General features: G+C 41.9%; 1 protein-coding gene across 4 annotated transcripts in view; it reads right to left on the reverse strand.

The window, feature by feature from the left end:
* Positions 1 to 19,036: 19,036 nt before the first annotated feature.
* MAP2K6 (mitogen-activated protein kinase kinase 6) overlaps positions 19,037 to 27,566 on the reverse strand; it is a 104,513-nt gene continuing 95,983 nt past the window's right edge. For all 4 annotated transcript variants that reach the window (XM_020791310.3, XM_020791309.3, XM_078384327.1 and 1 more), the window contains 2 exons: positions 27,175 to 27,220; positions 19,037 to 22,971 (listed from right to left, as the gene is read on the reverse strand). In XM_020791310.3, coding sequence (XP_020646969.1) covers positions 22,894 to 22,971; positions 27,175 to 27,220 — 124 coding nt within the window. In that variant the 3' untranslated portion in view covers positions 19,037 to 22,893. The remainder of the gene's footprint in view (positions 22,972 to 27,174; positions 27,221 to 27,566) is intronic.

Genomic DNA, 27,566 nt, shown 5'->3' on the forward strand with positions numbered 1-27,566 from the left:
CTGGGAATCCAAGATTAAGAATCACTGCTTTAAATGCTTTTAATCCATTATCTTCTGTTAAAAAAGAAAGGCAGAAAAAGGGTGTGAACAAAACTGTTTTGTGGGAGCTGACAAAACCTTTGACAAAGATAAGCTGAGCTCCCTTGTCCTCACCAAATGGAAAAGCAGGCAGAAGAGGCTAAGGAATTTGAAGTGAAAAAAAAAATAGAATAAAATGAAAGCAATCAGGAAAGGCATTAGACTGTGAAGATACCAGGTCTGGAAAAACAGTGGGAGTTGGAGGTAGGAGCTCATAGAAAACAGTCTTGGGAACTGTGGGAAGACAGTAAGGGCAGAGTTTGCGACTGAAAAGCAAATGGAGAGAGAACAGGCAAAGAGGCCCACTTGGCCAGAGAGAGGAGGAAGGCTGAAGTTCACACCCTTCATCTGAAGTAAGCAGCCAATGGTTCGTCCTGTAGTGTACTGTTAAAGTATGTTTTTTCCATCAATCACCTCTAAACAAGTGGAATACAGGAAGTCTTCAAGCTTCTCTCCATAGATCACGAGGAAGGGTTCTCTATTTATAAATTGGACGAGACAGAAACATAAGGCTCTGAGGCTGCCTCTTTATGACCTCATAGCAACTCTTGCTTGTTTGACCCTTAGTAAATTATCCTGAAGTAAGCCAATGTTTTCTCTGGATCCAAGATAGATCAGTAAAAAGATACATCATACAAGAACTTCAGAAAAGCATATCAAACACCAAAAGAAGAAGAAGAAGAAAAAGGAGGGTGAACTGGGCCAAAAGCACCATATTATTGGCCAACTGAAGTTCGCGTTTCTTTTCCCCTTCAGAAACAGCAAGCAGAAGAGGAAAGCAACAACAATGGAAACTGGAAGAAGGTCAAGCGTCTGTAGTTGCTCACCAAAAAGAAACCCTCAGTCAAGTTTCAAAAACAACTTGCTCCATGTTTTTATGCGTGTGCGCACACACACAGACACACACGCCATTCCAGACCTAGAAACGGAAGCAAATGTAACAAAAAATACCATGAAAAAACCTATAATTCATGGTATCCCAGCCAAAGCCAAAGCCACAGAAATATTGGAAATCTCCAGTTGATGCCTGACCGTGTGTGATGTTTCCATGCCTATTTCCAGAGACTTTATAAAAGACGCTCCAAACACTTGTGGAGCCCCCATGTTTATGCCTCAAAAATGAACCTTAAATCTTTCTAGGAAGTAGTGGGTACTGGACGATCAAACTGAAGGCAAGTTCGTAACTTGGCTGTTATCATGTAAATCCATGGTTGGAGGCAACAGTCTTAAGCCAAACTCAGAAGGACAAGTGATATTTTCCCCTTCCTTTCTAGGAGGTAATCACAAACCCACAGTTAAACCATGGCTATACTGCCGTGCTGGGCACTCACTGAAACCAGCTGCCCTCGGTTATTCGGAGTTCTTAGCACTTGGTGTCAGCATGGAGTTCAGCTGGACAGATTTCCTGGGTAATGGGTATACCAAAGACTCAGCAGACTAGGTCTTTCAAATCAGCATCAACCCTTGAACCAGGTATATCTATGCTTATCAATATGCACAAGACCCCTATCTGGAAATGGTAACAGAGAGAAAAATCTGTGTTGATTTGAAGCTGCTCTGGCTTCCTTTTTATGAGCAGTCACAATGAAATTTGTGTCATGTACCTGTTGCGCAATTTCTGACTTTCTGCTAGCATTACACCTTGTGTCACAAACAGTGAGACATCATAGACACAGATGTCTGTAACATGGTGGAGGCATGCACTTGTTGACCCACCATGTCTACAGAAAGTCAGAAATTGCACAACAGGTACATGACACAAAGTTCATTGTGAGTGCTCATAAAAAGGAAGCCAGAGCAGCTTCAAATCAACACAGATTTTCAATCAGAAAGATTACCTAAAGGACTAACCTAATGATTTAAATAATGTACTGATCTTGATCTGTAGACTTTCACATGAAGCTTCTCGGATTTGACAGCAAATGCTAGGTCTTCAAAAACAGAATGATTTTTTGTAAGAATCATAATCGTAATATTTATGCTTCCTACACTGTTTTTAATGTTCTTGCACACCTGCTTAGCTTCATTGTCCAGATATCCAGGTCTCTGTCATATAATGTAGTTCTGCTTTATACAGAAGAAAAGCAGACCTCGGACGTTCATTGAATCAACTTAAATTATATATGACAGTATACAAACGAAGTGTGCATTTAACCATGGGAAGTATTTAAACAGTATTTATACTGGTGACACACACACATAAATTGTCATTTTAAGAGCAAAACTAGGTACAACATAGTGTCGGCATACAATACTTTCCTCCTGACCAGCATTTATCTTGTTATGCAGTCCATTACATAGTTTTACCTTACTCTCCCTGTAGAAGCCAATCCTTCTGGGAGAAAGGCTTTGGGGGCAGGAGGAAAGCTCTGCACACACTCAGTGGGAATCTTTTGTTCTTAAAACCACACAAAACAGCTCCCTGCAGGCCTGCTGCCATAATAGGTCACTTCTGGGTGAGCTCTGCCTCCTCGGTGCATAAATATGCTAATCAATAAAAAAAGAATACCAATTGATGCAGATTGAATTTCTTTCTGGATTCTGAATCGCATAAGGACACGTATCCTCCACGACACAGACAAGGGATGGCCAACCTGCAGCCCTCAGCCTAATGGCCATACAGTTTGATTTCAAAAGGCTCCTGAAAGTGATGAGCTCAAGTCTTTGCAAGATGCATCTGCCCTTCTCCCAAAAAGCAAGGAAAAGGAGACAGCAAAAGATTAATGCATAGGAGAACTAATTAAAAACATGTGGTTTTTGAAGAGGCTCACAGCATAGTTCCCTTGTGGGGCCACTTAGGAAGTCCATCGTACATATATATTCTGTTCATTTCAGTAGAGACTAAATCTGTGCATGCAGAAGAGATCCATATAAAACTGGTGCCCATGGGTTGAAGTGAACAGGAAGGGTATTACATGCACATTACATTCATGTGTTGACTTTTTCAAGTTGCTCCTTCCACAGTCCTTTCAACTGCTTGTACTACTGAGAAACATACGTATTAAGGCCAAACCCACTGACAACTAATAAATCGATCTATTGTCATTTAAAAGGACAATTATAGGAATTAGCCTACTGGGTGAGGGATTAAGATGGGACAAGAAAGCACTGGGAGCTGTGAAGCATACCTTATCTTGAAGAATATTTGTTTGCCAATTACAATACTGCAGATATCATTTCTTCCCCTCTTAAGGTATACAGTATGTCTGTAAGTCTGATTGCCTGTATTCCCCTCTGCAGGAGTATAAGGTACCACAACATATGTTACAGCTCAAATCTTACTGCTCCCAGTTCAGGTTCAGATGAAATATTAATTAGGGCATGAAATCCTTCTTGCAAGAAAAATATCTGGGATTTTATGGTCTGTGTTACAGAGTGTGAGTGGTCTGAAAGCATATTCACAGGTTTTAAAAGGTTCACCATTCCTAGTGAACATATTTACTAACAAGGAATCAGTTTTCCAAATCTGCTGTGTCAATGGCTTCTGGACTGCTGATGTCATAAATTTTAATCCAAAAACAGCTCATGTTTGAGTGCCATTCTTCAATCTCTCTCCTACTGTGATTTTTTTTAATTGTGGATTTCATACAACATGTTCTATGTGAAAATCCACAGCAGATATAACTTAACTATGGGAAAAATGCTTAAGATAACAACCAAGGAAAAAGTGCAGATGCTTGAACCTATCTCCAGAAATGAACAGAGATTGTTCGGGGAGATATTTGAATATATGCAGAGCAAAATCTCAAGCCAATAGTACTGACAGAAAATGAGTGTTTTGCAAGAGAATGGAAATGGCCATAGGGAAGCTGAGGGGAGAGGTAGAATCTTAATGAAGTTAAACATGCCAGATATAACCAAAAGCAGGAACAACTGCAACTGAAGATGCAACTAGATGGCCCAATTATCTCAGCCTGGATCAATCCAGACAGTGTGAAACAGGGTCACTTTGAGATGCAGTATGTAATTTGCAGCAATTCTTGCATCCACATGCAAGGATTGACCACAATACACCACAAGCAACTCTATTTATCATGATCTAGGCCAATCTTATTTCCCTTTAAAGGGCAAGAAAAAACAAAACAAAATAAAACCAAACGAAAATCCTCTGTCCTTTGCTTAAGTCATTTAATGATCTTGAGAAATGGAAAGCTATCTTGTTGCTCATTGTGGAGGGGAAGGAAGAGGAGCTTTTCCATTTCTTTTCCAATGCTGCTAACAGCTACATCACCAATTCATGGAAATAGCTTTTGTAAAAAGCCCTTTCAAAGCATCACTGATCCATGAGCAACAATTAGAACGTAAATAAAAGACTTCCTCTCCCTTCCCTTCTGCAAGCAAGCAGCAAGGAAGTTTTCCATTTCTCAAGATTGTTAAACAGCTTAAGCAAAGAAACACATTAAACTATGTGTTTTGGTTCAATCCCTAAGATAACACCCAGTGAAACCAAACAAAACAGAGCAATCCTACACACATCAAATAAACAAAAACCAACAAAAAACCCAACAACACAGTAGACCCTCACAGGGGACTCAAAAAGGTGCTGGTAGTCAACAATCAGGGATGGGCTGGTTCGCAATGGCATGTACACTATTGCTTGCTGAGAAAAACAGCAACCCAGCCTGCCTCCAACCTGGGCCAAACCATGGACAAACACCTATCTGACCATCTGAAAACAACCTTGACCAAGAAATTGTAAAAATTTAAGAGAGAAATATAGAAAATAATTAAAAGTATGAAGAACATTAGGACCCAGTAGAAATTTCTCTGACATGCCTGTTGGGAGTACAGTTGTAATAGAAGAAAACACAAACCTAACTTTCAAATGTAGACAGGTGATTCAATATATTAGTCCAGGTTCAAAGACTACAGGCTGAAACAGACAGTAGCAATAGTGGATTCCAGAATGCCTTGACAGAATGAAAACCTGATACTGTTAAATGGTAAAACATGAATCAGAATTGCTCGTGAATCAAACTTTAAATCAGAATTTAGTACTTGAGATTAAAAAAAAAAGACTAAGACTAATAAACCATGCCAGCTGCAAATAACTAAATATTGCAACATACCAAATCAAGGAAGTCTCTCAGCACCTTAATAGTTCTGGGTTACTCTAAAGCCAAACCAGTTGGTAAGCAGAGAATCTGGGATACAGAATTACAAGAACATTTAGGTTTTCTGAGTAATTACAGTCTTTTAGGAAATAAGATCTTTGTGCCCTCTACCTATTTGGCTAATTTAACTTTTCTCAAATTCAGGAAAGCCTTTTACAATAGTCTTCTGAGCTCTTGGAGCAGAGATATCAGGGAGTACTTTATCAGGATAATTTATCTCCCTGTAATAGTGGGGAAGTTGAAACTGTGGGGCATATTTTACACTGTTCCTTCTACCAGGACCTTTATAAAGAACTTTTACCTAGTCTTCAGAGGTTTCCAGGGAAAGAAGAAAATATATATATGTATCTCATTTTTTTCCTGATCAGGTCCTCCATATCACCAATAAAGTGGGCAAATTTTGTGCAGTTGACATAGCTTGCCAGTTTCTGATAACACAGTGATTCCTTCCCAACACACTGGTTTTGGATACATGTGAAATAAATTTTACATAGTTGTTGTGGGTTTTTCGGGCTCTTTGGCCGTGTTCTGAAGGTTGCTCTTCCTAACGTTTCGCCAGTCTCTGTGGCCGGCATCTTGAGGACAGCATTCTGTGCTATCCTCTGAAGATGCTATCCTCTGAAGATGCCGGCCACAGAGACTGGCGAAACGTTAGGAAGAACAACCTTCAGAACACGGCCAAAGAGCCCGGAAAACCCACAACAACCATTAGATCCCAGCTGTGAAAGCCTTCGCAAAAATTTCACATACTTTGAGGATATAGCGCTTGGTATACTGTACATTGCATGTTCTGTTTTGTTTTGTACTGTTCATTTTGTTTGGTGCTGGTCATTTAACCATAATCAATTCAATTCAATTGAAGCTAAAAGAAACTAAAAAAGGAAACCTCGGGAGATCTGTCTAAGAGTTAGGGGTATAGAAATCAGCCTTATACAGAGTGAGGCCATTGGTTCATCTGCATTATCAGAGTGACTGTGGTTCATCCATACTAAAATAATCAGGCTGATGGCACCGCTTTGGGATTTCAGACACAGTTTCCAATCCCGCCTGTATATATCAAGGATTAAGTGTCTGCAAACCAGACAGACCTTCTGTATGCAAAACTTTCTCTCTACCAACTGGTTCATCTGAAAAGCAAATTGGAAATCTGATAAAGGCTACAGCCTCTATATATCTACATTACTTCCAATGGATTATTATTAAAGAAAGTTTCTTTCACTTCCTAATTTTGCTTATGGATTTATTTGTATTCTGTTTTTACCTTCCTTGTTTCTGGGCTGCATTTCTATTGCAGGAAACAAAAGAAACATGATTTGGACCTTGAGCAGTGGGGGGGAAATATCAGTCCCTGACTAATGTTAGGTTGATCTAATAGAACCAACTGATGAAAACTGATTTGTAAAAATTCATGTTACAATACACTTTCACTGTACCATCCCTTTTCATTTCCTGATACATGAAGATTCTCTGACAAATGAGAAGGACCTTGCAGTTGTTGTAGCTCAAAAGCTGAATATGAGCCAACAGTGCAATGCGGATGCAAAAAAGACAAATGCTATTTTAGAAGTATAGCAGACAGAACTATAGTCTACAAATGCCAGCACCAGGTAGGCTTCATCTAGAGCGTCCAGTTCTGGCCACCATACTTTAAGGATGCCAATAAACTGGAGCAGGTTCAGAGAAGGGCAACAAGGATGATCAGGGGGCTGGAAACCAAGCCCTCTGAGGAAAGGCTGAGAAAGCTGGGCACGTTTAGCCTTGCGAAAAGAAGATTAAGGGGAGATATGATAACACTTTTCAAATGCTTGAAAGGTAGTCATACAAAAGAGGGGCAGGATCTATTCTGGTTTATGCCAAAGTGCAGGACATGTAATAAAGGGCTCAAGCTACAGGAAGACAGATTTCAGCTGAGTATCAGGAAAAACTTCTTATCTGTTAAAGCAGCACAGCAACGGAGCCAGTTACCTTGGGAGGCATTCAAGAGAAAATTAGACAAGCATTTGTCAGACATATTTTAATTTGGATTCCTGCACTGAGCAGGGGGTTGGGCCCAATGGGATTTTGTTTGCTTGTTTTTTGCCCCTTTCAGCTCCATTATTCTATTATTCTATGATTATTTATCAAAAGATTTTCAGATGTAGATTCATTTTTCCCCTGGAATAAATTTAGAGGCACTTTTCTTATGATGAAAGATTATGAAGAATCACCATCATTAAAATAAGCCCATTACTCCAAGTGAAAGTATCTTTCTTTTCTTTTCAACAGATCCTGAGGCCACATGCCCATTTCCATGCATCTTCCATCTTGGCAGGCCGTGCTTGTTCCCTTTTTTGAAAACAAGAGGTTACTGAAATATTGATTCCTGTTTCAATGGAATGCAATTTGGGGGTTAAAAAGAGGCCTAAAGTGCTGAAATGGCCTTTGTGTAGTCAACTGTGCACCCTTTATGACGTCTGGTGATGTCCCAGACTATTTTTAGGTTCAAAACCAATATTGGGAAGGGGGGAGTTTCACATGCAACCTGTGAGCCCAAAACTTCCATTCCCTGCCAAATTACGTATCCTTTGTCATAGAAAACAAAACTTGCATAAATTAAAATGTAGAAAGTGTGTATTACAGAGTGCCACATATCTACCAAAGCTTCCTCACATTAGACTGGTGGCCCCCTTCTTCTAAAGATATTTTCTAAGCTTTCATATATTGAGTGCATTACTTGTGCAAACTAAGTAAGCCAAAAATCCCAGTTCTACCTGACGGTTCCTCAGCGTTGCACACTCCAAAAATTCTGACACAGGAAATGCCATCAATCACTAAGCCCACCAAAGCTACAGAACAGCTGTCCTGTAAAGTCAGCAAACCCTTGTCAGGGAAAAGTGGAGGGAACTCATCTTCTTGTACAGTACGGCAAGAAGTCAGCAAACCTGTAATGCCAGGTACTTATAATAAGTAGGCACATCTTTCACGAAGGATACCTCTACTTCAATGCCAGTCATTACATGACTGCTTCCTATCTATCAACACTCATCATCCCTAGAAATAAAAATAAAAAATAATTTGATGCGATTGCCACCACTATTAGCATCATTACCACTACCAAGCAGTCAGGAAAGTAAAACCTTTCCCCACGAACACAGCACAACCACCAGAATTAGAATGGTAGACTTAATATTCAATACTTGGACAATACTGGATGAAACCTAACAACATAATTTCCATGTAAGACTAATAATGTCATCCAATAACCCTTGAAACTGTTGGAGGCTGCAGAACAAGTTGGGGGTGGGGGTCTTTTAATATCCAAGAATTGTTGTCATTGGGATTGACAAGTGGCAGCAATTTTTGGAAATTAAAAGACTGTCCTCCTGACCTGAACCCCCAAAAGGCTTTCTCACAACAATTGGGATACACGGGGGTCTCTGGATCTTTGGGGTGCAGTTGGAAATACTTTAATTTCTGGAAAAAAAAACTGCCACAGCTAAAGGCATCATTAGCTTTATTCAGCATTAAGTTGCACAACAGGATTCCAGCCACTATTGAACAAATGATCTTTGAACATTATCGTATCTATCTGTGGAAGCAAAATTCACCTTAACCGAGCTTTATTTAACCAATTTGTATCTCTCTGTTTTGTGTCAGAATTCACTGAGAGCTATATTTGTAAGTGGGTATTCAAAGACACTGTTCTCCACAGAACTCTAGCAGTATCCTGCAGTTTCAGCAAGTTGCCCTGTGCAGCTTCCTCACCACTACGCATACATAGAGAAAAATCTCTGGGACCACCACCACCACCCCAAAAAACCCTCAATGCCTATGCTTTTAGCCACTGGGGGTGGAGTAGAGATGTGTGCACGGAGCTTGTCCCAGCCAATATATTTTGGGACAAAAAAATTCTGATGATCTGTTTTGGTGAACTCTGATGCCAAAAAGTATAACTGACACACTAGTTATCAGTAGGTGGTACCATGTGGGGTAGACACTGAAGTTCAAGAAACACCCATGTAGTCCAATCCCTGCTAATTGCATCTCAATATTCAGTAGTAAGTTTCTGAAAAATACTTTTTTAAAAAGTCCAATTTGTAGCCGTTCTCAGAGTCTTACCGTGCTGAGACTTACCAGACACCTGTAGGATTTCCCACCTCTGTATATGCATTGTTGTACTTTTTCCACAAGAAATGACACGTTACTCACCTGTAATTATAGTTCTTTGAGAGGACCTCTGTGAATCACACCCTGGGTAATCTGCACCTGTGAGGACCCTTGCCAGAAGATTCTAGAGCTTCTGCGGTAACAAAAAACCCCACACATTAATGAAGACCCCTCCCCCTCCATATATGTACCTTGGCGCCGGGGCTGTCCTTTCACTTATGTTAACTGCCGCATATTAGAGCTGCATGGCATGACAGTGGGGAGGCCAGGTTGGGATATGTGAGTCACAGAGGTCCACTCGAAGAACTACAATTACAGGTGAGTAACTTGTTGTTCTTCTCCATGGCCTCTCTGAATCACACTCTGGGTGACTAACAAGCTGTCTTACCTGAAGGAGGGTGTCACGCCAAGGCAGAAGCTAGCACAGCACGTCCAAAGATTTTTGCCCAACATCCAGCCTATAGTGCTTGATGAATGTGGATGGCTGTCACCATGTGGCAGAGGCACAGCCATCTGGAAGAAGGCATTTTCAAAAACCATTTAAAAACCTGGCTCTTTAGGCAGGCCTTCCCTCCAGTCAATTAATTTATCTTCTGTTCTTTAATTACTCCATCTTGGCAATGTATATATAAATAGTGTGGTAGGGTTTTATTATGTATGTTTATTACCTGTGTTTTATTACTTATGTAAGCTTTGTAGACTTTGTCTGGGGGGGCGGGGTACAGTGGGGTCTTGACTTGAGAACTTAATCCGTATTGGAAGGCGGTTCTCAAGTCAAAATGTTCTCAAGTCAAATCTGCATTTCCCATAGGAATGCATTGAAAACCATTTGATCCGTATCTGCTCTTTTCCATCCATAGAAACTAATGGGAAGCTGCTATTCCGCCTTCGATCACTAGAGGGGGATATTTTGTTTCTTTTTTTCTTAGGTCAAGAAAGGTTCAGGGAAGGCAGGGAAAATACAGTCCAGGCAGTACAGTACCAGGCAGTCCGAAGACTGTCTCCCAATCCACTCTCTAAACGCTGGGAGGAGTGAGGAAGCAGACAGGCACCCTTTTCACTGGCCAACAGTTAACTGAAAGTTCAAATTTTGCACTTTCCCTGCCTCCCATGTGGTTTTTTTCAGTTCTTAACTCAAATCTAAGTACTTAAGTCAAGTCAATATTTTCCTATGAGAGTGGTTCTTAAGTCAAAATGTTCTTAACTCAAGCCATTCTTAAGTCAAGACCCCACTGTAAAAGTCCAATAAAAGTAATTGTAGGCATCCTTCCGTCTCGAAAGACTATGGTAATGTGCTCTGTACGGAGGACTTGGAACAGCGTCTAGTGTGGCTGAGGAGGCCAATTTGAGAGTGACAATCTCTTCCACACTGAAGACAAATCCAATCTGTCCCCTGTCCAGCTCCCTGGTTTTGCTGCTTTTGTGACTTCCTCTTTGCCTCGGCCTGCTGGACAAGGGTCTCTTCAAATTGGGAGAGGCCATGATCCAATAAAAGTCAAGTAAAAGTAAATTCCACAAATGCTGTAGAAGCTGCCACTGCCCTAGTGGAATGAGGGTGAGTCACCTGAGGAGCTGGCCTTTGAGAAAGCTGGTATGAGCAAGGTGGATGGTAGAAGCAACCCACTCGGAAATTCATTGTGATGTCACCTGGAAGTCTTCTCCCTTCGAAGGGAGTTGGTAGCTGACAAAAAGTTGAGCTGAAGGTTGGAAGGGCTGTGTGCGGGCTAAGTAAAATGCCCATCTAACATCCAGGATATGGAGGATTTTCTTGAGCAGTTGATGGAGATGGAAAAAAGGATGGGAGAAGCAATGTTTGGGACGTATGAAACTGGGAAACAACCTTGGGGAGAAAGGAAATATCTACAAACAACTTGACCTTATCTGGATAAAACTGGAGATGAGGATAATCAGACTGCAGGGTTGCAAGCTCACTGGAACGACGAGCGGATGTGATCGCAACAAGGAATGCTGTTTTAAGGGTAAGTACTCTAAGGTTGTATATTGGCTGTATATTGTCCCCCGGCTTATTTAATTTATATGCAGAATACATCATGCAGAAGGCTGGACTGGAGGAATCCCAAGCCGGAATTAAGATTGCCGGAAGAAATATCAACAACCTCCGATATGCAGATGATACCACTCTGATGGCAGAAAGTGAGTAGGAATTAAAGAACCTTGTAATGAGGGTGAAAGAGGAGAGTGCAAAAAACGGCCTGAAACTCAACATCAAAAAAAAACTAAGATCATGGCCACTGGTCCCATCACCTCCTGGGAAATAGAAGGAGAAGATATGGAGGCAGTGACAGATTTAACATTCTTGGGCTCCATGATCACTGCAGATGGAGACAGCAGCCACGAAATTAAAAGACGCCTGCTTCTTGGGAGGAAAGCGATGACAAACCTTGACAGCATCTTAAAAAGCAGAGACATCACCTTGCCAACAAAAGTTCGAATAGTTAAAGCTATGGTTTTTCCTGTTGTGATGTATGGAAGTGAGAGCTGGACCATAAAGAAAGCTGACTGCCAAAGAATTGATGCCTTTGAATTGTGGTGCTGGAGGAGGCTCTTGAGAGTCCCCCAGACTGCAAGGAGAACAAACCTATCAATTCTGAAGGAAATCAACCCTGAGTGCTCACTGGAAGGACAGATCCTGGAGCTGAGGCTCCAGTACTTTGGCCATCTCATGGCCATCTCATGAGAAGAGAAGAATCCTTGGGAAAGACCTTGATGTTAGGAAAGTGTGAGTGCAAGAGGAGGAGGGGACGACAGAGGATGAGATGGCTGGACAGTGTCTGTGAAGCAACCAACATGAAATTGACACAACTCTGGGAGGCAGTGGAAGATAGGAGGGCCTGGCGTGCTCTGGTCCATGGAGTCACAGAGTCGGACACAACGAAACGACGAGTCTAAGGTCAACCAAAGCTAAGGGCTCAGATGGGGCCTTGGTGAGTTGCTGCAAGACTATCGTTGAAGACCATTGAGGTGAAGGTGGCACACATCTGGATAGTGTAGAGGCTTCTGTAAAGGACTTGGAATTTCTTCCACTTGTACAGATAAGCTCTCCTAGTTGAGGGTTTCTTCGCCTGATGGAGGATGTTCATCAGGGAGGCAGAATCCTCCACTCTGTCAGGTGCAGAGTAGGGATGTCTGGGTGGAGAATTTGAGTTTTGTTCTACCTGAGCAGGTGAGGCAGGTGATGCATGTCCAATGACAGATAGTATAGAACTGGGAACCAGGGATGTTGCGGCCACCATGGAGCTATCAAGATGGCATTGGGTTTGTTCTGTTGGAGCCGGACTACTGCTTTGTGGAGGAGCGAAAATGGTGGGAACAGTTAAGTAAGGGTCCTGGGCTAACAGCCTACGAATGCGTCTCCACGCGAGTGCTTGCTGACTCCTGTGTGGGAGCAGTAATGTTTGCACTTCTGATTTTTCTGGGAGGCAAAGAGGTCAATGGTGGGTGTGCCTCAGCATTTGCAGAGAAAGAAAAAGACAGACTGGTCCAGTTCCCATTCATGAGCTTGGGGTTCCTTGTGACTCAGGAGATGTGCTAGATTCTTGTTTTGGCCGGCTATATGTAATTCTGTGAGGCAGATAGGATGTGACAGACACCATTCCCAGAAGTTGACTGTGAGATACAGGAGGCTTGGAGAGTGGGTGGCTCCTTGCTTAAGAATATAATAAATTGCTGCAGTGTTGTCGGTAGTGATTTGCACCATCTGGCCTTAAAGATGGTCTCTGAAAGCCTTGCATGCCTTTATCACTGCTAACAGCTCTAGTTCATTGATGTGGAGCGATTTCTCCCTTTCTGACCACTGGGCATGAATGTTTAGGGATTTGCAGTGAGTGCCCCAGCCAGTGAGACTGGCGTCGATAGTGACTTGTATTTGAGGACGTGGTTGTTGGAAAGGTCACCCCATTGTAAGGTTTTGGGTAGAGCGCCACCAAGAAAGCTGTGCGGTGAGTTCTGGAGTGACTCTTAACAGGGTGTGAGGAGGGTCCGTTAATGGGTTGAATAGGGCAAGGAACCATGCCTGGAGCAATTTCATTTTGAAGCGTATGTGCTGCACTAGAGGTCATGGATGCCATAGTGCCTAGGACACATTGAACTGTTAGTGCAGATATAAGTGCATGAGGGGTGAAGGCGCTAAGCAAGGACATCAAGTTGTGTTGCTTGTCCGTTGGGAGGAATGCTTGGGCATGAGTAGAGTCTATGAGTGCCCCTATGTATTGAATAACCTTTGCGGGTCGTAACTTGGAATTTTGTATATTTACAGTAAGGCTGAGATCGTGAAGGAAAGAGTGTGAAGCAGATGTCTTGCTGTGCCCTGCGACGGAAGCGAGCTACAAGGAGCCAGTTGTTGATGTATGGAAAGATGTGGATCTTGTGAAGTCTGAGGTAAGCTGCCACAGGTGCCATGCATTTGGAGAAGACTCTTGGAGCTGTTGAGAGTCCAAAGGGGAGTCTTTTCAATTGGTAAACTTGAGTTCTGAACTGGAAGTGGAGGTAAGGCCTGTGAGAAGGGTGGATGGATACTGTATATGGAAGTAAGTGTCTGTTAAATCTATGACTGCGAACAAGTCATTTTTCCGGAGCAGGGGAAGAACAGGCTCGAGGGCCACCATGCGAAATTTGGTGCTAATGATGTAGCGATTTAAGTCTCTGAGGTCAAGGATGGGATGCAGACCTCTGCCCCGTTTGAGGACGGTGAAATAATGAGAGAGAAAAAATGCTGTTGGTTTGATATACTGGTTCTATGGCATCCTTGAAAAGCAACGCCTGTACTTCATCCTGCAGGGTTTGCCATGGAGGTGTGACAGTGTGCACCAGTGGAGGGAGCTGGTGGAAATTAATGTGGTACCCACTTCGGATGGAGAGGACCCAAGTGTCTGTGGTGATGGCTTCCCATGCAGGTAGAGGTTTCCAGAGGGCAGGAGGAGAAATCTGGTGTGTTGCGATCTTGGCTGGTTGGATGTCAAACATAATGCTTAGCCTTGTGATCATTGTGCCTAGTCATGGTTTGTTGACGTGGTTTGGCCCGGTAAGATTGTTGTTTAAAGTAGGTTGTATAAGAAGTTTGCCTCTGAGGTTCCTGATGGAACTTCTGGTAAGTTGTAGGGGCGCCGCCAGTGAATACGCTGGGGATGTTGCTAGTATGAGGGGTAGACTCTCCACGTCTAGTGGCTGATCTCTTTTTCTGAACGTTTTCCAGAATGTCATCTGTCTCTGCATTAAAGAGACCTGTCCCGTCAAAAGGGAGGTCTTTAATGTGTGCTCTTGCATCTTCAGTGAGGCCAGCTGTTCTCAACTAGGAAAAATGCCAAAGGGTGATGGAGGTAGCTATGGATTTGGGTGTGGCATCGACAGCATGTCTAGGTGACAGCATTTGTTGTTTGGCAACAGAAAGTCCTACTTATTGAACATTTGAGTCAAAATCTTTTTGTCCTTGGAAAGTGTCTCAATGAAGGTGGACATATTATCCCAGAGGAACCGCTAGTAAACATCCCTGGATCTTTGGTAGCTGGAGACTCTCATGGTGAATGCAGCAGAAGAATATAGCCATCTGCCCATGGAGTTGATCTGCCTGCTGTCTTTATTGGGTGGTATGAGAATTTGACAATGTTAAGAACGAGATTGGGAAGTCTTGATAAAGATCAAGTTCGGGGCTGGTTGCTTCTGAAGAAAAAAACGTTCCTGGATCGCGAACTCAGTAAAGGTTGTCGATGTATTTCGACATCGAATGAGATGAAGCTGGTTTCATCTATGAGCGTTGGGCAGTGCTAAGTAAGGACGGTAACACAGAAATGTGAACCAGAGTTGTGGTGTCCTTGGAATTGGATCGTAGAGATGATCTGGTCAGTTGCAGGTCTGTGTACTGTATTTGGAGATCCAGGGACTTGGCCATGCACACCATCAAATGTTTAAATGGGCCCACAGGGGCCATGAAAATACAGTGGGGTCTTGACTTGAGAACTTAATCCGTATTGGAAGGCGGTTCTCAAGTCAAGAAGTCTGTAGGTCAAGTCTCCATTGACCTACAGTGCATTGAAAACCGATTAATCCCGTAACAGGCCGTTTTTGTTCCATTTTGATTTTTTTCTGGTCTGTAAGTCATATCTCAGTCTGCAAGTCAAACCTAAATTTTGCGGCCAGAGAAGTCTGTAACTCAAAAAGTCTGTAAGTCAAGCCGTCTGTAAGTCAAGGGTCCACTGTAAGGAGTGGGGGAGAAAAGGGGGAGGGGGTCTTTGGCCATAAGGCCTCAGCAACAAGAAAAAAACGTATTCTTATTCTTATTTAAAAAATGATAATAAGGTCTTAAGTGTTAAAAGGAATCAAGAGCAAACTCTCACTTTAGGAAAAAACTCACAGGAGCGATTGATACGAGGCTCTCAACACAGCGGTTGAAAGAAACTGAAAGGAGAGCCTTGGCACCAAGGTACATGTCGGGAGGGGGAGGGGTCTACACTTATGTGGTTTTTTGCTACTGCAGAAGCTCTAGAGGCTCTACAGAGGTGATTACCCAGAGTATGATTCACAGAGGCCACAAAGAAGAACTGCCAAATTCTCCACAACTCTATGGCCTTTACAGGAAAAACTGCCATTTTGCACAGTTTGATGTTTATTACTAATGACCCTGGGAACTGCTGCAAGATGGCTTGGGAGATTTTGGGGGAGGAGGGGTGATTCACACAATTATCTCACTGAGGAGCAAAGAGGACTTCCCCTCTCAATTTCTCACAGAGAGTGAGAAGATACAAGATTTCAAATCCCTGCTCAACACACTAGAATTCTAATAGTTTCAGAAAATACAGAGGTCACAGTAACTACAAGTTTTTCTTTTATCTTGTCTTTATTCTGATACATGAGAATCAACTAAACATCCTTATAATCCTAAAGTGGACAAGATCCAAAGTCCTGGCAACCACACCCACTTCAGATCTTGGAGGGTTGTTTCTACCCATCACTTTACCCTTCAAAATATTTTCCATCAAAAACATTTTTTAACTGAAAAAGCCCTGTCCCTACCATCTCTAGTGGTAATAGGGTACCATGTTGCCATGCTTTGGTCTGCTCCTAAGTTGATCTTGACCTAAAAGTCCTTTTTTAAAATCCAAAGCTGAATTTAAAATCAATGAACCAAAGCCCACCCTTGCTATATCTTGATGCAAGAACTAAAATTGAAACTGGGTGTTGAAAAGGTTTTGTCTTGCTAAAAAAAGGTTTTAAAAATCCCAAAATCTGCAAGTGCTAAAGAATTTACCTAGACTATTGACTATCATGGCATAGTTTATTTAATCTACTATTTTTTCAATAATTATATGTAATTATTTTTATTTTATTTATTTGATTTGTATCCCACCCATCTGGTCTATGCAACCACTCTGAGTGGCTATTATTTTTCTTTAGCAACATTAAAAAAGAACAGCACTGACTCAGCATCTTCTGTACGTCTGTAGAGATTAATCATTCCGTCTATCTGTGACGTCCAGGCTTGAGTACCACAGTTTGTTTAGCCAAACTGGCACCCCACCCTGGACAAGGAGAAAGTGTCAGCTGGTTATGCTTTGTGCAGTGAAAATAATGTATTAACACACACTAACCTGTATAAGTGCAAGCCATCCTGGGGACTCTTTCAGGAGCCAATATGTGAGTTATAAATAATTTTTATTAATAAAAATTACTGCAAAAATATTAATGAATGAGACTGGCCACAAAGTGTCGTAACCCACCAAGGGAAGAGATTTCTATCATAAATATGTCCTAATAGCTGGAAGTCAAGTGTTTATCTCTTCCTATTTATGCTCAGAAAGAATTCTGAAATGGTGAAATTTGGTGTTTTCAGGACCACAAAGCAAAGAACAGGGCTATGGGCTGTGAAGGGCTTTGCCTATTAAAATCTAAGCATGCAGGCAATTGCCCATGATATTTTTCTTATGCAAAGCAAAATGCTTACTCTCTGCAATAAAGGGCACTTCCTATGTATATTGTGAAGGTTCAATACATTACTATTTCTGCTCTTCATTGGCCTTGCTGGGTGTCAGGCAGTGAAACAGAACATGAATTCACAGGAAGTAACAGGCCACATTGGAAGGCAGCACAGCGATTCAGCAGGACTCCCAACCCACCAGTTATGCAGCATCATGCCAGCATTGTCTGACTAGGCTGGTGGCATGGCCTGTAAAAGACCTACATCTGTTTCAGCATCTGTTTCATTTTTCTTTGGTTGATTTTTAAACATGTTGTGTCTTTGTCACTGCAAACTCACCACTGTGCAAAATCTGATTTTTGCTGAGTTAGTCTATACTCCATAATGAAAAAAAAGGTCCTTACCACTGTGGAATGTTAGAGTTTTTTTTTAATTTTATTTTATGAACATTTCCTTGGTCACAAAATCTATCTTTTTATTGCAGAAAATTATATGGAAAAGATTATACCACCTTATCAGTTTCCAACGTAAATATTTATCGGTTGGTGTTTTTCCCTGATTATTTTTCTTTCACAGAAACATGTTCCATCTGGCAAATTAGTGTGAATTGCTTAACCGCCCATATAATGTGTTTCATTCTAAACTTAGAGGCTCAATATTAAGGATGGAGCCCATGACTGCATTGAATAGTCAAAAATGAAAGTTGAAAGTGACAGACAAAACCTCTTTACTTCTCATGAGAAATATGGTGGAGGTAGAAAGAAGAGAAACTGCAGCCTGTAACCTGCACCAGGAGGCAAACAGAAAGAATAACTTACTGGAGTATCTCACACACTTGATACCTAAATGCCAGCAGGAGTTTGCACAAAGTAAATGATACTAGGACAAATCCGATTCATATTCTGCAGTGTGTTCAATGCAGGAAAGGCAGTACAAGCTTGAAAATCTGCCATTAACTACTTCAAGCCCACAGCTCTCTTTAATCTGAAAAATTCAATGGTCCAAATCCATTTGATTCCAATGTCCCACAGCAAGTTGATGGCATGTGTAATGAAAGTGTGCTGTTGCCTCTACTGAGAAGGAAAGGCTCTGCTGCTGAGTTCTTTTGGCAGCATAACCTGCTGGCACAAACTATCAAAATACTGAGGTATAGAGCAGTTTGCAAACGTACGGATTTCTGCCTCAATCCATATAATAATGACCACAGTCATTGCTAGATGTAAATAGGTGGTGAATGTGTTGGATGGTTTAGATTATTGTAGCAGTCAGGTGAAGGTGGGATTTCAGTCCAAAATCTATGCTAGTTTCGATTCCGTTGACCCTTTTTGTTTGTGTACTGGTTTGTTGCACAACTAATTTCACAAATGGCAGAATTTGCTTAAGAAGGCATACTGTTCATCATTACACAAACAGAATTCACCTATTCATGCCAACAGGCACTTTCTGTGATCTCCACCACAACGCTATCCACATTGCAACAGGATTCTAACCACTACAGGCTTAGCCATGCTTCAAGCAAATCTACTGATCAACAGGACTGTAACTACTCATGACTAAATAAAATCCCATTGATGAAAACTAGAGTTCACCAAAGAACCACCCTCCTTCCCTAAAGAAATGCACAGGTTACACTGAAACATGATCATCCCCTTTGCTTTGCAAGTAGATACAACAGCCAACAAGATATGTTTGACCAGGAAACACAGTGGCAGAATGTACAGAAAGGAAACACAGAGGTAATTAAGAGGCTGGAAAAAAGCACTGCAATTCATTCTTTGGTTTTTCCTTTTAATGCAGGACAGAGTTATGCTATCATGGTCTACATTTGAAAGTAAGAAATTATCGTGTTGTGTGGCATGAGATGACAGAAGCAATAATCCAGTAGAGAAAAATGCAACGTTCACTTTTTGGTTTAGCAAGAGGGTAAAATAAGAGTATGTGCACATGCCTCAATGCCTTTTCCTTCATAGTTCTTAAGAGTACTCAGAAAGCGACAAAATTGCTGCTTCCTAAGCTTCTAGGATAGGTCACCCAAAGTGGGTCATTTAGCAATAATAGGAATGCCTTATGCATTGAGAATGCAGTGTTCATTAGTTTGCTGTCATGCATGGCCAAGTGTACTGTCAAAAATAGGATTCTGCTCCATGCGTGCTCTCCATTTGGTTCCTTCTTGCTCAGATTTTTACAATATTTTAATTATGATCAGCCCATCTGTCGAGCCTACTCCTGTTGTGCAGTAAATAACTTAGTGCGGATGTAACAGATGAGAAAGCAAGATATCGCAAGTTTGCCCGAGACAGAAAAAAACCAAAAAGAGTCAAAAATCTACATAATTTCAAACTATCCAAAAGTAGTTTAAAGAACCTAAAGCATATTAGGCACTTTGAAATTGAAGGGATATTCACAATGGTAATTAATTTAAAGGATCATGACATCTATTAGAATAGCTGAGTCCCACAAAAGTAGCTCAGCACATCTTCAATCAATATCAATACTTAAAGACCAGCAATGATAAATCTTCAATTCCTTTCAATCTTCACTTTTGTTTAGAAGATCAATACATATATTAGAGGTCGAAGCTAATCAGCAAATTTCTTATATGGCTCCCTCTCAAAATACGTACTTCATGTTCTGCACTGACTATATCCACAACAGACACTTTCCAGACTTTTCTTGACAACTTCCATAAATGACAGTTCTATAATCTCTATACAGAGCACGTCCCTCCACTAAATACCACCTGTAAGTGTGCGTGCACCAATCAAATGGTTTCTTCTTGTGCTTAAATCTAAATTATCATTCCTGTACGTGAAACCCACTGCTTCTTGTCCTGTCATCAGCGACAGTCTACCGTGTCTCCTAGCTCCCCCACCTATCCTTTAGAAAGTGAGCAAGATTGCTCCTTTACCACTTAAAGTAACCATAGAGTGTTCACTAACATTGTATGTGACCTTCTAAACCAGTGGTTCTTTACCTTTGTTACTCGGATGCTTTTGAACTGCAACTCCCAGAAACCCCAGTCAGGACAGCTGGTGGTGAAGGCTTCTGGGAGTTGCAGTCCAAAACTCCTGAGTAACCCAAGGTTAAGAACCAGTGTTCTAAACAACAGGAATACCTGATTTTAACTTTGGATTAGAAGGGACAGATAATTTGGGTGTGCCTTGTTCTAGGACTGTGTAAGGGCCTATGCACCTGCCAAAAGACAAATTATACTAGACAAAGATAATGAAAGAACTCAAGAGAACATAAGTGATTTAAGAAATTTCCACATTGTAATTCCATAAATTAAGCCCGAGACATGTAGTGTTGATTCACAGAGCAGTAATATTTCTAGACTGACTTACTGCAGACAATGTTGGCACTCTCTTACTACTGGAAACCAATGGGAGTATTAATATCGGCTATTAACACTGATCCTATCTCATAAATCCAGCCTGTCTGTTACCACAGCACTCAAATAAAGGTGTCCTGAGGTCAAGAGGATGTGGCGTCCAAACGAGTCTCACTATTCCAAGAGAATGGCAGCAAAAACAATCCGTAAAGCAACCATCAGATCCATATGTAGGAAAACGAAAATGTCGGTTTTAAATGTCATGTTTTTCAAAGTGAGAATTGATGCTGGAACCAATTCTAAAAACTGGCTGGCGGAGCTCTAGCTGCAGCTGAAGACAATCAATCAAAGCAGCTAAGAATAATTGAGGAGGGACTGGAGGACGGGGGGGGGGCAGGATATATAAAACCCAGAGCAGGTTACAAGCCATGAGAGGCTTTGCAGATTACAATGAAAATTAAATAGCGTTTTGTCTGCTGTTAAAATGACTCCTGAATGGCTTCCAGTGGATGCTATATGGCAAAATGTAGACCACAGGAAAAAGACAGTAATCCTTCTGACAAATCTTCTCTGGGTCATCACCTGCTAAAGTCATTGCCTGAATTGAGAGCTGCTCCACAGTAGAGGTGTACCCGGGGGGGGGGGAATTGGGTGCTAAGTAAGTAATTGGACAACGTCACTGATGCCAGCAAGAGTACCAGTGTTCTCTCTTGATACCAGACTTCGGAAACACACCAGGCTTATTAATCTGAAGAATTAATATTGTCATGTTTCATATTTAGAAAACCGAAACACTTCAGGTGGAGAAGCAGCTCTGGCATTTTAGCAGAACCACAGTGTCTTCTGTCATGTTATGCAGCCTACTGAGCGAAGAGTAAGCGTGCATCATAAAGCAACTGCCGTCACTGCATAGAATATGGCAGGGACTAAGGAGAAGTAAAGAGCCAAGAATACTCTATACTCTCCTGAAACAGATACATCCAAGCTATAGGTAAAACTCAAACAGAGATTTGGGCTCATGAGCACTGTTATTGTTTTTGATTCGGTTGAGGGATGTAATCGTTCATGCATCATTATTATCCATGTTGTGTTACTCACCTTTTCAGACAATGCCTATTTTAACCTGTGCCCAAAATATTCAGGGCCTTGCTCAGGTAAACATCCACTGAGAGGGAAGTCGAGGGGGTGGGTTGGCATGAGACCAGTTCTCCCTCTTGACCACAACCCATACCTTGGGACAGTCCCTGCTGGTTCAGGGGACCGCCTTTTCTTCGGGACAATGGATCAAACTACTCACCACCAACATGACAATCTCTCTTCTTGATTGTAGATTATGGCTCATCATGACATAGTGAACAGTCAAATGGCTCAAGCCGCTTTTGATTTCTCATACATCCTCAAAGATATATAATCTCTCTACTCTGTTAATGCTAAATCATCAGAAAATTGGATAAACTCACTCTCCCTTTAGGATATCAATATTGATCAGATTATAGATATAAGTCATACCAGTGGGATAATAATAGACCACAAACAACTGTATGTTTGCATTCTCGCAATGTTCTTGTAAGAGAAATACCATCTCCAGGAATCTCCTAAAGCATGATGCTGACACTGCTGGGCAAACATATAAGCCAAACTCTTCCTTGCATTTAAATTAGTCTTCCAGCGCATATATATGTATATGGCCCACACCTTCTTTTCCTCTTTTTCCCAGTGAAGCCCCATAAATACTATTCTTTGTAGCTTCAGCTGTTATAGCTGTCATTATTGTCCACCATTCAACTCTCACATACAACCAAACAACAAAGATTCTACTCAAATCAAGCACTTAACATAAATATTAAAATAACAGTAGGGACAAAATATAACTCTACATAGAACTTCATAACTACCATAGCACCTATTACCATAAACAAAAGCAAATCTGGCTTGACTGGGAATGAGGAATGGGGAGATGGGAAGACGGCTAGAGGACTCTTGGCCATCCTTATTTAAATCACACATTAATTTCTTGTCAGTTTTTTTCTTTTTGTCTGTGGCTGACAACCTTATTAAAATTCATTTCACTAACCAGTTCATTCTAAGTCACTATGGATATCAAAGAACCCTTTTAAAAAAAGCCTTTGAGAGGCGGGGATAAGATTTTCCCAAAAAAGAAAAAAAAAGGAAAAAGGAAAAAGGCCGGTGGCAGGTTCTCCTCCCTGGTTTTTGTGTGAGGAAGGCTGCACTGCCACTGCCCCACCTCCTAAACCCTTCAGTCCACAGAGGGGTAAAATCGTGTCCAAGTCCATTTCTCAGTTTCCCAGGATGAGTTTGACAAAAGAAGCCACGTCTGTCTCTTTGGATTCGTGCAGGATGAAGAAAGGGTGTTGCTAAAAGAGGAGGAAAAAAAAGTGAGTAAGTGAGGGAAAACTCCAGGTAAAAGTGTTCTTTTGCACCCTCCGGTTTAGCCTGCTACTTCCCTGTATCAATCATGGAAAATACGGGCAAGTGTGCAGTGACAAGTGCAGTCTGCCTTTTCCAGAAGGGGCCACAGAAGTCATCAGAACAATATTACCGCTGCAAGAAATGTCTTTGTCACTCCTCTTCCAATGCAGAAAAACTGGATACAATTTTATTGCAAACATAAATATCCAGGCTTTTTTTTGGGGCCCATCATGAAAAGGTCTAGCCTTTCAGAAAAAGGAATTTTGAGTGGTGTGTACCATAGTCCATTAGTGACTTGGGCAGAGCATCCAAAAAGGCAAACAAGTCATCTCTCCTGCATAATGGACACCAAAGTGTACGGAATGTGTTTCCCGATCTTCTCTCTCTCTTATTACTCACTGTACGAATTAGTTTATAAATTTCTGACAAAGGAAAGCGAAGACTAAAAAGGAATGACATGCCCAAAGCCACAAGAGCACGTTTATGGTTGAGGAAGGGCTGTGAACTGCTTTCTCATGTCCAATACTCTTCCCCCTTGGATTATAGCAGACAAAAGCCAAGGGATCTTCTTTCATGAGAAAAAGATTCACAAATGGAAAAGCCATCTGATTCCTTACAAGAGATCTCCAGACAAAGCTTCAGCCAATGAGCAGGTGGATTCTGAATGTAAAGGGACGTACAGCTGCCATGTGTCAAAGTCAGAGAAAGGAGGGAAAACCAACCAGACTGAGGAGTGAGAGAAAAGCAGCACAAGCTGGTAGATGAGGGTAGAAGCTCAACAGAATGAGAATTCAACAGAATGACTTAGGGATAATTTACAGATACAGAAGGCCAGTTAGGCCAGATTATACCATGCATGTTAGGAACTGAACATTACGTCCAAACCAGAATGCATACATGCAGATCGCCTCCACTTGTGCAATCTCCATGCCACAAAAAAAGGAGCAGATCAATTAGGAAATGGGGCTTACTTTTATATAACACTGCATTTGTACATTCAATATACACTGAACATCCTTAGACTGTGTGTGTGTGTGTGTGTGTGTGTGTGTGTGTGTGTGTGAGAGAGAGAGAGAGAGAGAGAGAGAGAGAGAGAGAGAGAGAGAGAGAGAGAGATTCTTGCACAATTACTGTAGGAAGTACATGTTGGATCAATATGTGAGCCAACTGTATGAGAACAGGACAGTGTTTCTATGCTCAGGTGACTCATCAAGAAAGCCAGCTTCCTCCAACCTTGATAATGAGAAGTGGGTAATACTGCCTTTGGATCCCTCCACGTTTACACAGGTGTCACCTACAGCTAGCATTGAAGGGGATGTTTAATATTTCTTTATGTTTCTATCTCTCCATTGCTCAGACTCTGAACCAGAAAAGAGGTAAGCTAGTTTATGGGAGACTGGCTGACACTATTAAGTACAGGACAGCAACCAACTACATTAAAAAAAAAACAACAACACCCTGTACTTCAACTGAAAGGTTATTCAAATTGAGCATCAGGTCAAAAGTGACTGGTATTATTTCTTTCAGATCTACCCAGCCACCCCAGCCACTGTTCAGCATCGCTCTCAAATTTAAAATACTGTATCAGCAAGATCACAAGATGGGCTAGTAGTAGCCTCAGTGGTTAACAGGGGTTAACTTCAGTCTCTTGTCAAAAATCATGACATTAAAGACACATTTTAATGAACGTTGGGGGGGGGGGCAAATCCAATGTTAGGTCTACTTAGAGTAGACACACTGAAATGAATGGGACTTGTTGGTCATAATAACTGTAATTTCAAGTATCCCTTTAGTGCAAGTAGGGCTAAGGTTGTCTTTAGTCCATTTTAAAATTTGCCAGAATTTAAAAGGTAATACTGTCTATTATTGACCAGGCATGAAAGTGCTGCTAAATTTCTAAAATAAACCTGGCAATTTCTACTTGCAGCTCTGCAGTTGAATGGATGGCCTATTGAGAGACTCCACCCAACCTGGCTGCCAGAGGACCTAGACCACGTTACCCTTTTGTCTGGCTTTGATCGCAAAAGCAAGTCAGAGAAAAAAACAGTGTTCAAAATTACTGTCTGAAGCAACCATAAGGGAGGGAGGGAGAGAACACGGAGTGGACAGATTTTTAAACCTTCTACCATTACATACTATTTCCAGGGCAACAGCCTGACTGCTGAGGAGCTGCCTCCAATTTCCATGAAACACAGATACGTCGGCTCCCATGGCTGTGGGAGAGGCCTGGGGCCCGTGTGTCCTGCCAATGGGCTTCCCACAGAAAATCTAGTTGGTCACTGCAGGAACAGGATTATAGGACTTGGACAGGCCTTCCGTCTGACCCAGCAGGAGTCACAACGCTAACTAGCAGCTTGGGCGCCCAGGGTTTTGCTCCCTGATCCATTAAGCTTCCATCAGAGAAAATCAGCATACACAAAGAGAGGATGGAGGAAGGAGGAGGAATGTGGAGGTCTGGATGCACAACCTTCATATGGGTTACACACTGAGTTATTCTCTGTTTATTCACGAAGGCTTTCACGGCCGGGATCTAATGGTTGTTGTTGTTTTTTTGGGCTCTTTGGCCATGTTCTGAAGGTTGTTCTTCCTAACGTTTCGCCAGTCTCTGTGGCCGGCATCTTCAGAGGTCAGCACTCTGAACACGGCCAAAGAGCCCGAAAAACCCACAACAACCATATTCTCTGTTTCTTCCTCCCCACGGACGGTTGGCTGGAGGGTGAGCCAGGGCCTCACCTCCCTGAAGCACATTTTTGTGCCCTTCAAATTCTGGCGCCCTGGGTCAAAGCTCTGGTTACCCCCTCCCTTGTTTCTGCTGTCTCTCATGTTCTTAAGCTTCTTGAATCAGGTAGAGTGGCCAAGGAGATCACTGTGTTTACCAGCTTCAAGCTTTCTGGGACTCTTCCTTGACACAACCAGCTCCTCCTTAGACAACATTAACGATCTTCCCAGAGGGGAACTCCTGACAAAGTACCAAAGGAACCACAGGGTTCCCAAGAACACATTTTGAAAACCACGGAGAAGAATCGAAAGCAGAGTTCAAAGGAGAACATCTGCTCTCTCCCTGCCCTCTCATTTTCCATTGGAAACCTCAACTTCACAGGAAAGGCAAGGAAGCAGCTTCAGCCTCAAAGGGCTAGTCCCATTCCAGTACCGCAGTGTCTACTGCCATGGGAAAGTGAGAAACGGAAGAGAAAAAAAAAATCCAAACCACAGGACCTTACAACATTAATGTCAGCCACAAAATACCACAACTCTGAGATACACTTGAAAGGGGATCCAACATCCTAATTCAGTAGCAATGTGCAGGGCTGCCAATCAGAGTCTGGCCAGAGCTCCTTCTATCTAGCCTGGTGAACCCTACATGCCCTGAAAAGCCACATGGTACAAAACTCTGCTATAGGATTTGAGAGGGTGCGAAAGAACAGATATTTTGTGTCTGGGCACATTTCAAGGACAAAGCAACAAAACCAGGCCTTTCTCAACCTACAGTCATGCTTTATCAATGCGCAGCTCCATTATAAATACATTATAGGCACCTACTCCAGAAGGGTTACTTAATCTTTTACCATTTGTTTCATGAAAAGATGTTCACTGAGAGAGGGAAGAAAAGCAGATTACTCTCAGTACTGAAAATGTTTTCTCCACTTTGCTATAGGATTTGAGAGGGTGGGAAAGAACAGATAACCTCGCTGTGAGCCTTCAAGGCATGCCAGTTTTACTAGGCCTCCTCCTGGGGACTTCTGAAATCGTAATCTTGTAATCTTCAGTATTAAACAGGGTGGGTAAAAATCATTTTTTTAAAAAAATCAAATTGATTTAAATCACAATTAAAATTTAAAAATTGAGTTTTTCATTTAAATCATCAAAAACATCTTTTTTGAAAAAAAGATTTAAATCAAATCCACCCTGTACTAAATTACATGAGCAGAAAGTCTTGCCCATAGATTAACCAGATGCTCTATGAACTTTTCATTCACTGCATCAAGGACAGAAGTCAGAGTCGGCCACACATGGTGATGCTGCAGGTAAGGCTTGGGCATGCACACCTGCTCCATATTCTAATCCCACACTTGTTCACCTAATGCATGGGTTTGTGTTACACATGCATTCCATTTTTTAAAAAAAGCCCACCAAAAAAACCCACTTACCATTAGCTCAGGGTACGTTGGCCTTTCTTTGGAATTTTTCTTCAAGCTTTAAAGAAGGAAAGAAAAAAAGGGTGATTTTATTTTACAGGTGTGGTAAGTAGCACAGGTGAGAAGAAGGAAGCCCCAAGGGACATCACAAGCTACCCCCACACAGGAGTCCCTCAGCACCAAGTTGTCCCTCCCCATAGAAGGACTAGAATCACCATGTCGCATCCCAGGAGGATACCATTATGTAAGGGGTGAGTGACAATGTGCCCTCATCGTAATCTCCATACATATCTGTCACACACAATTCCCTTGTGGCCTCTGGGGGCATGGGGAGGATTTTGGCATGCTTTCATATATGTGAGGCTCCCAAAACTCTGCAGGCTGCCTATCATGCTACTAAGAGG

Source organism: Pogona vitticeps, chromosome 2 (assembly GCF_051106095.1).
Source record: "Pogona vitticeps strain Pit_001003342236 chromosome 2, PviZW2.1, whole genome shotgun sequence".
NCBI classification, from domain to species: domain Eukaryota; kingdom Metazoa; phylum Chordata; class Lepidosauria; order Squamata; family Agamidae; genus Pogona; species Pogona vitticeps.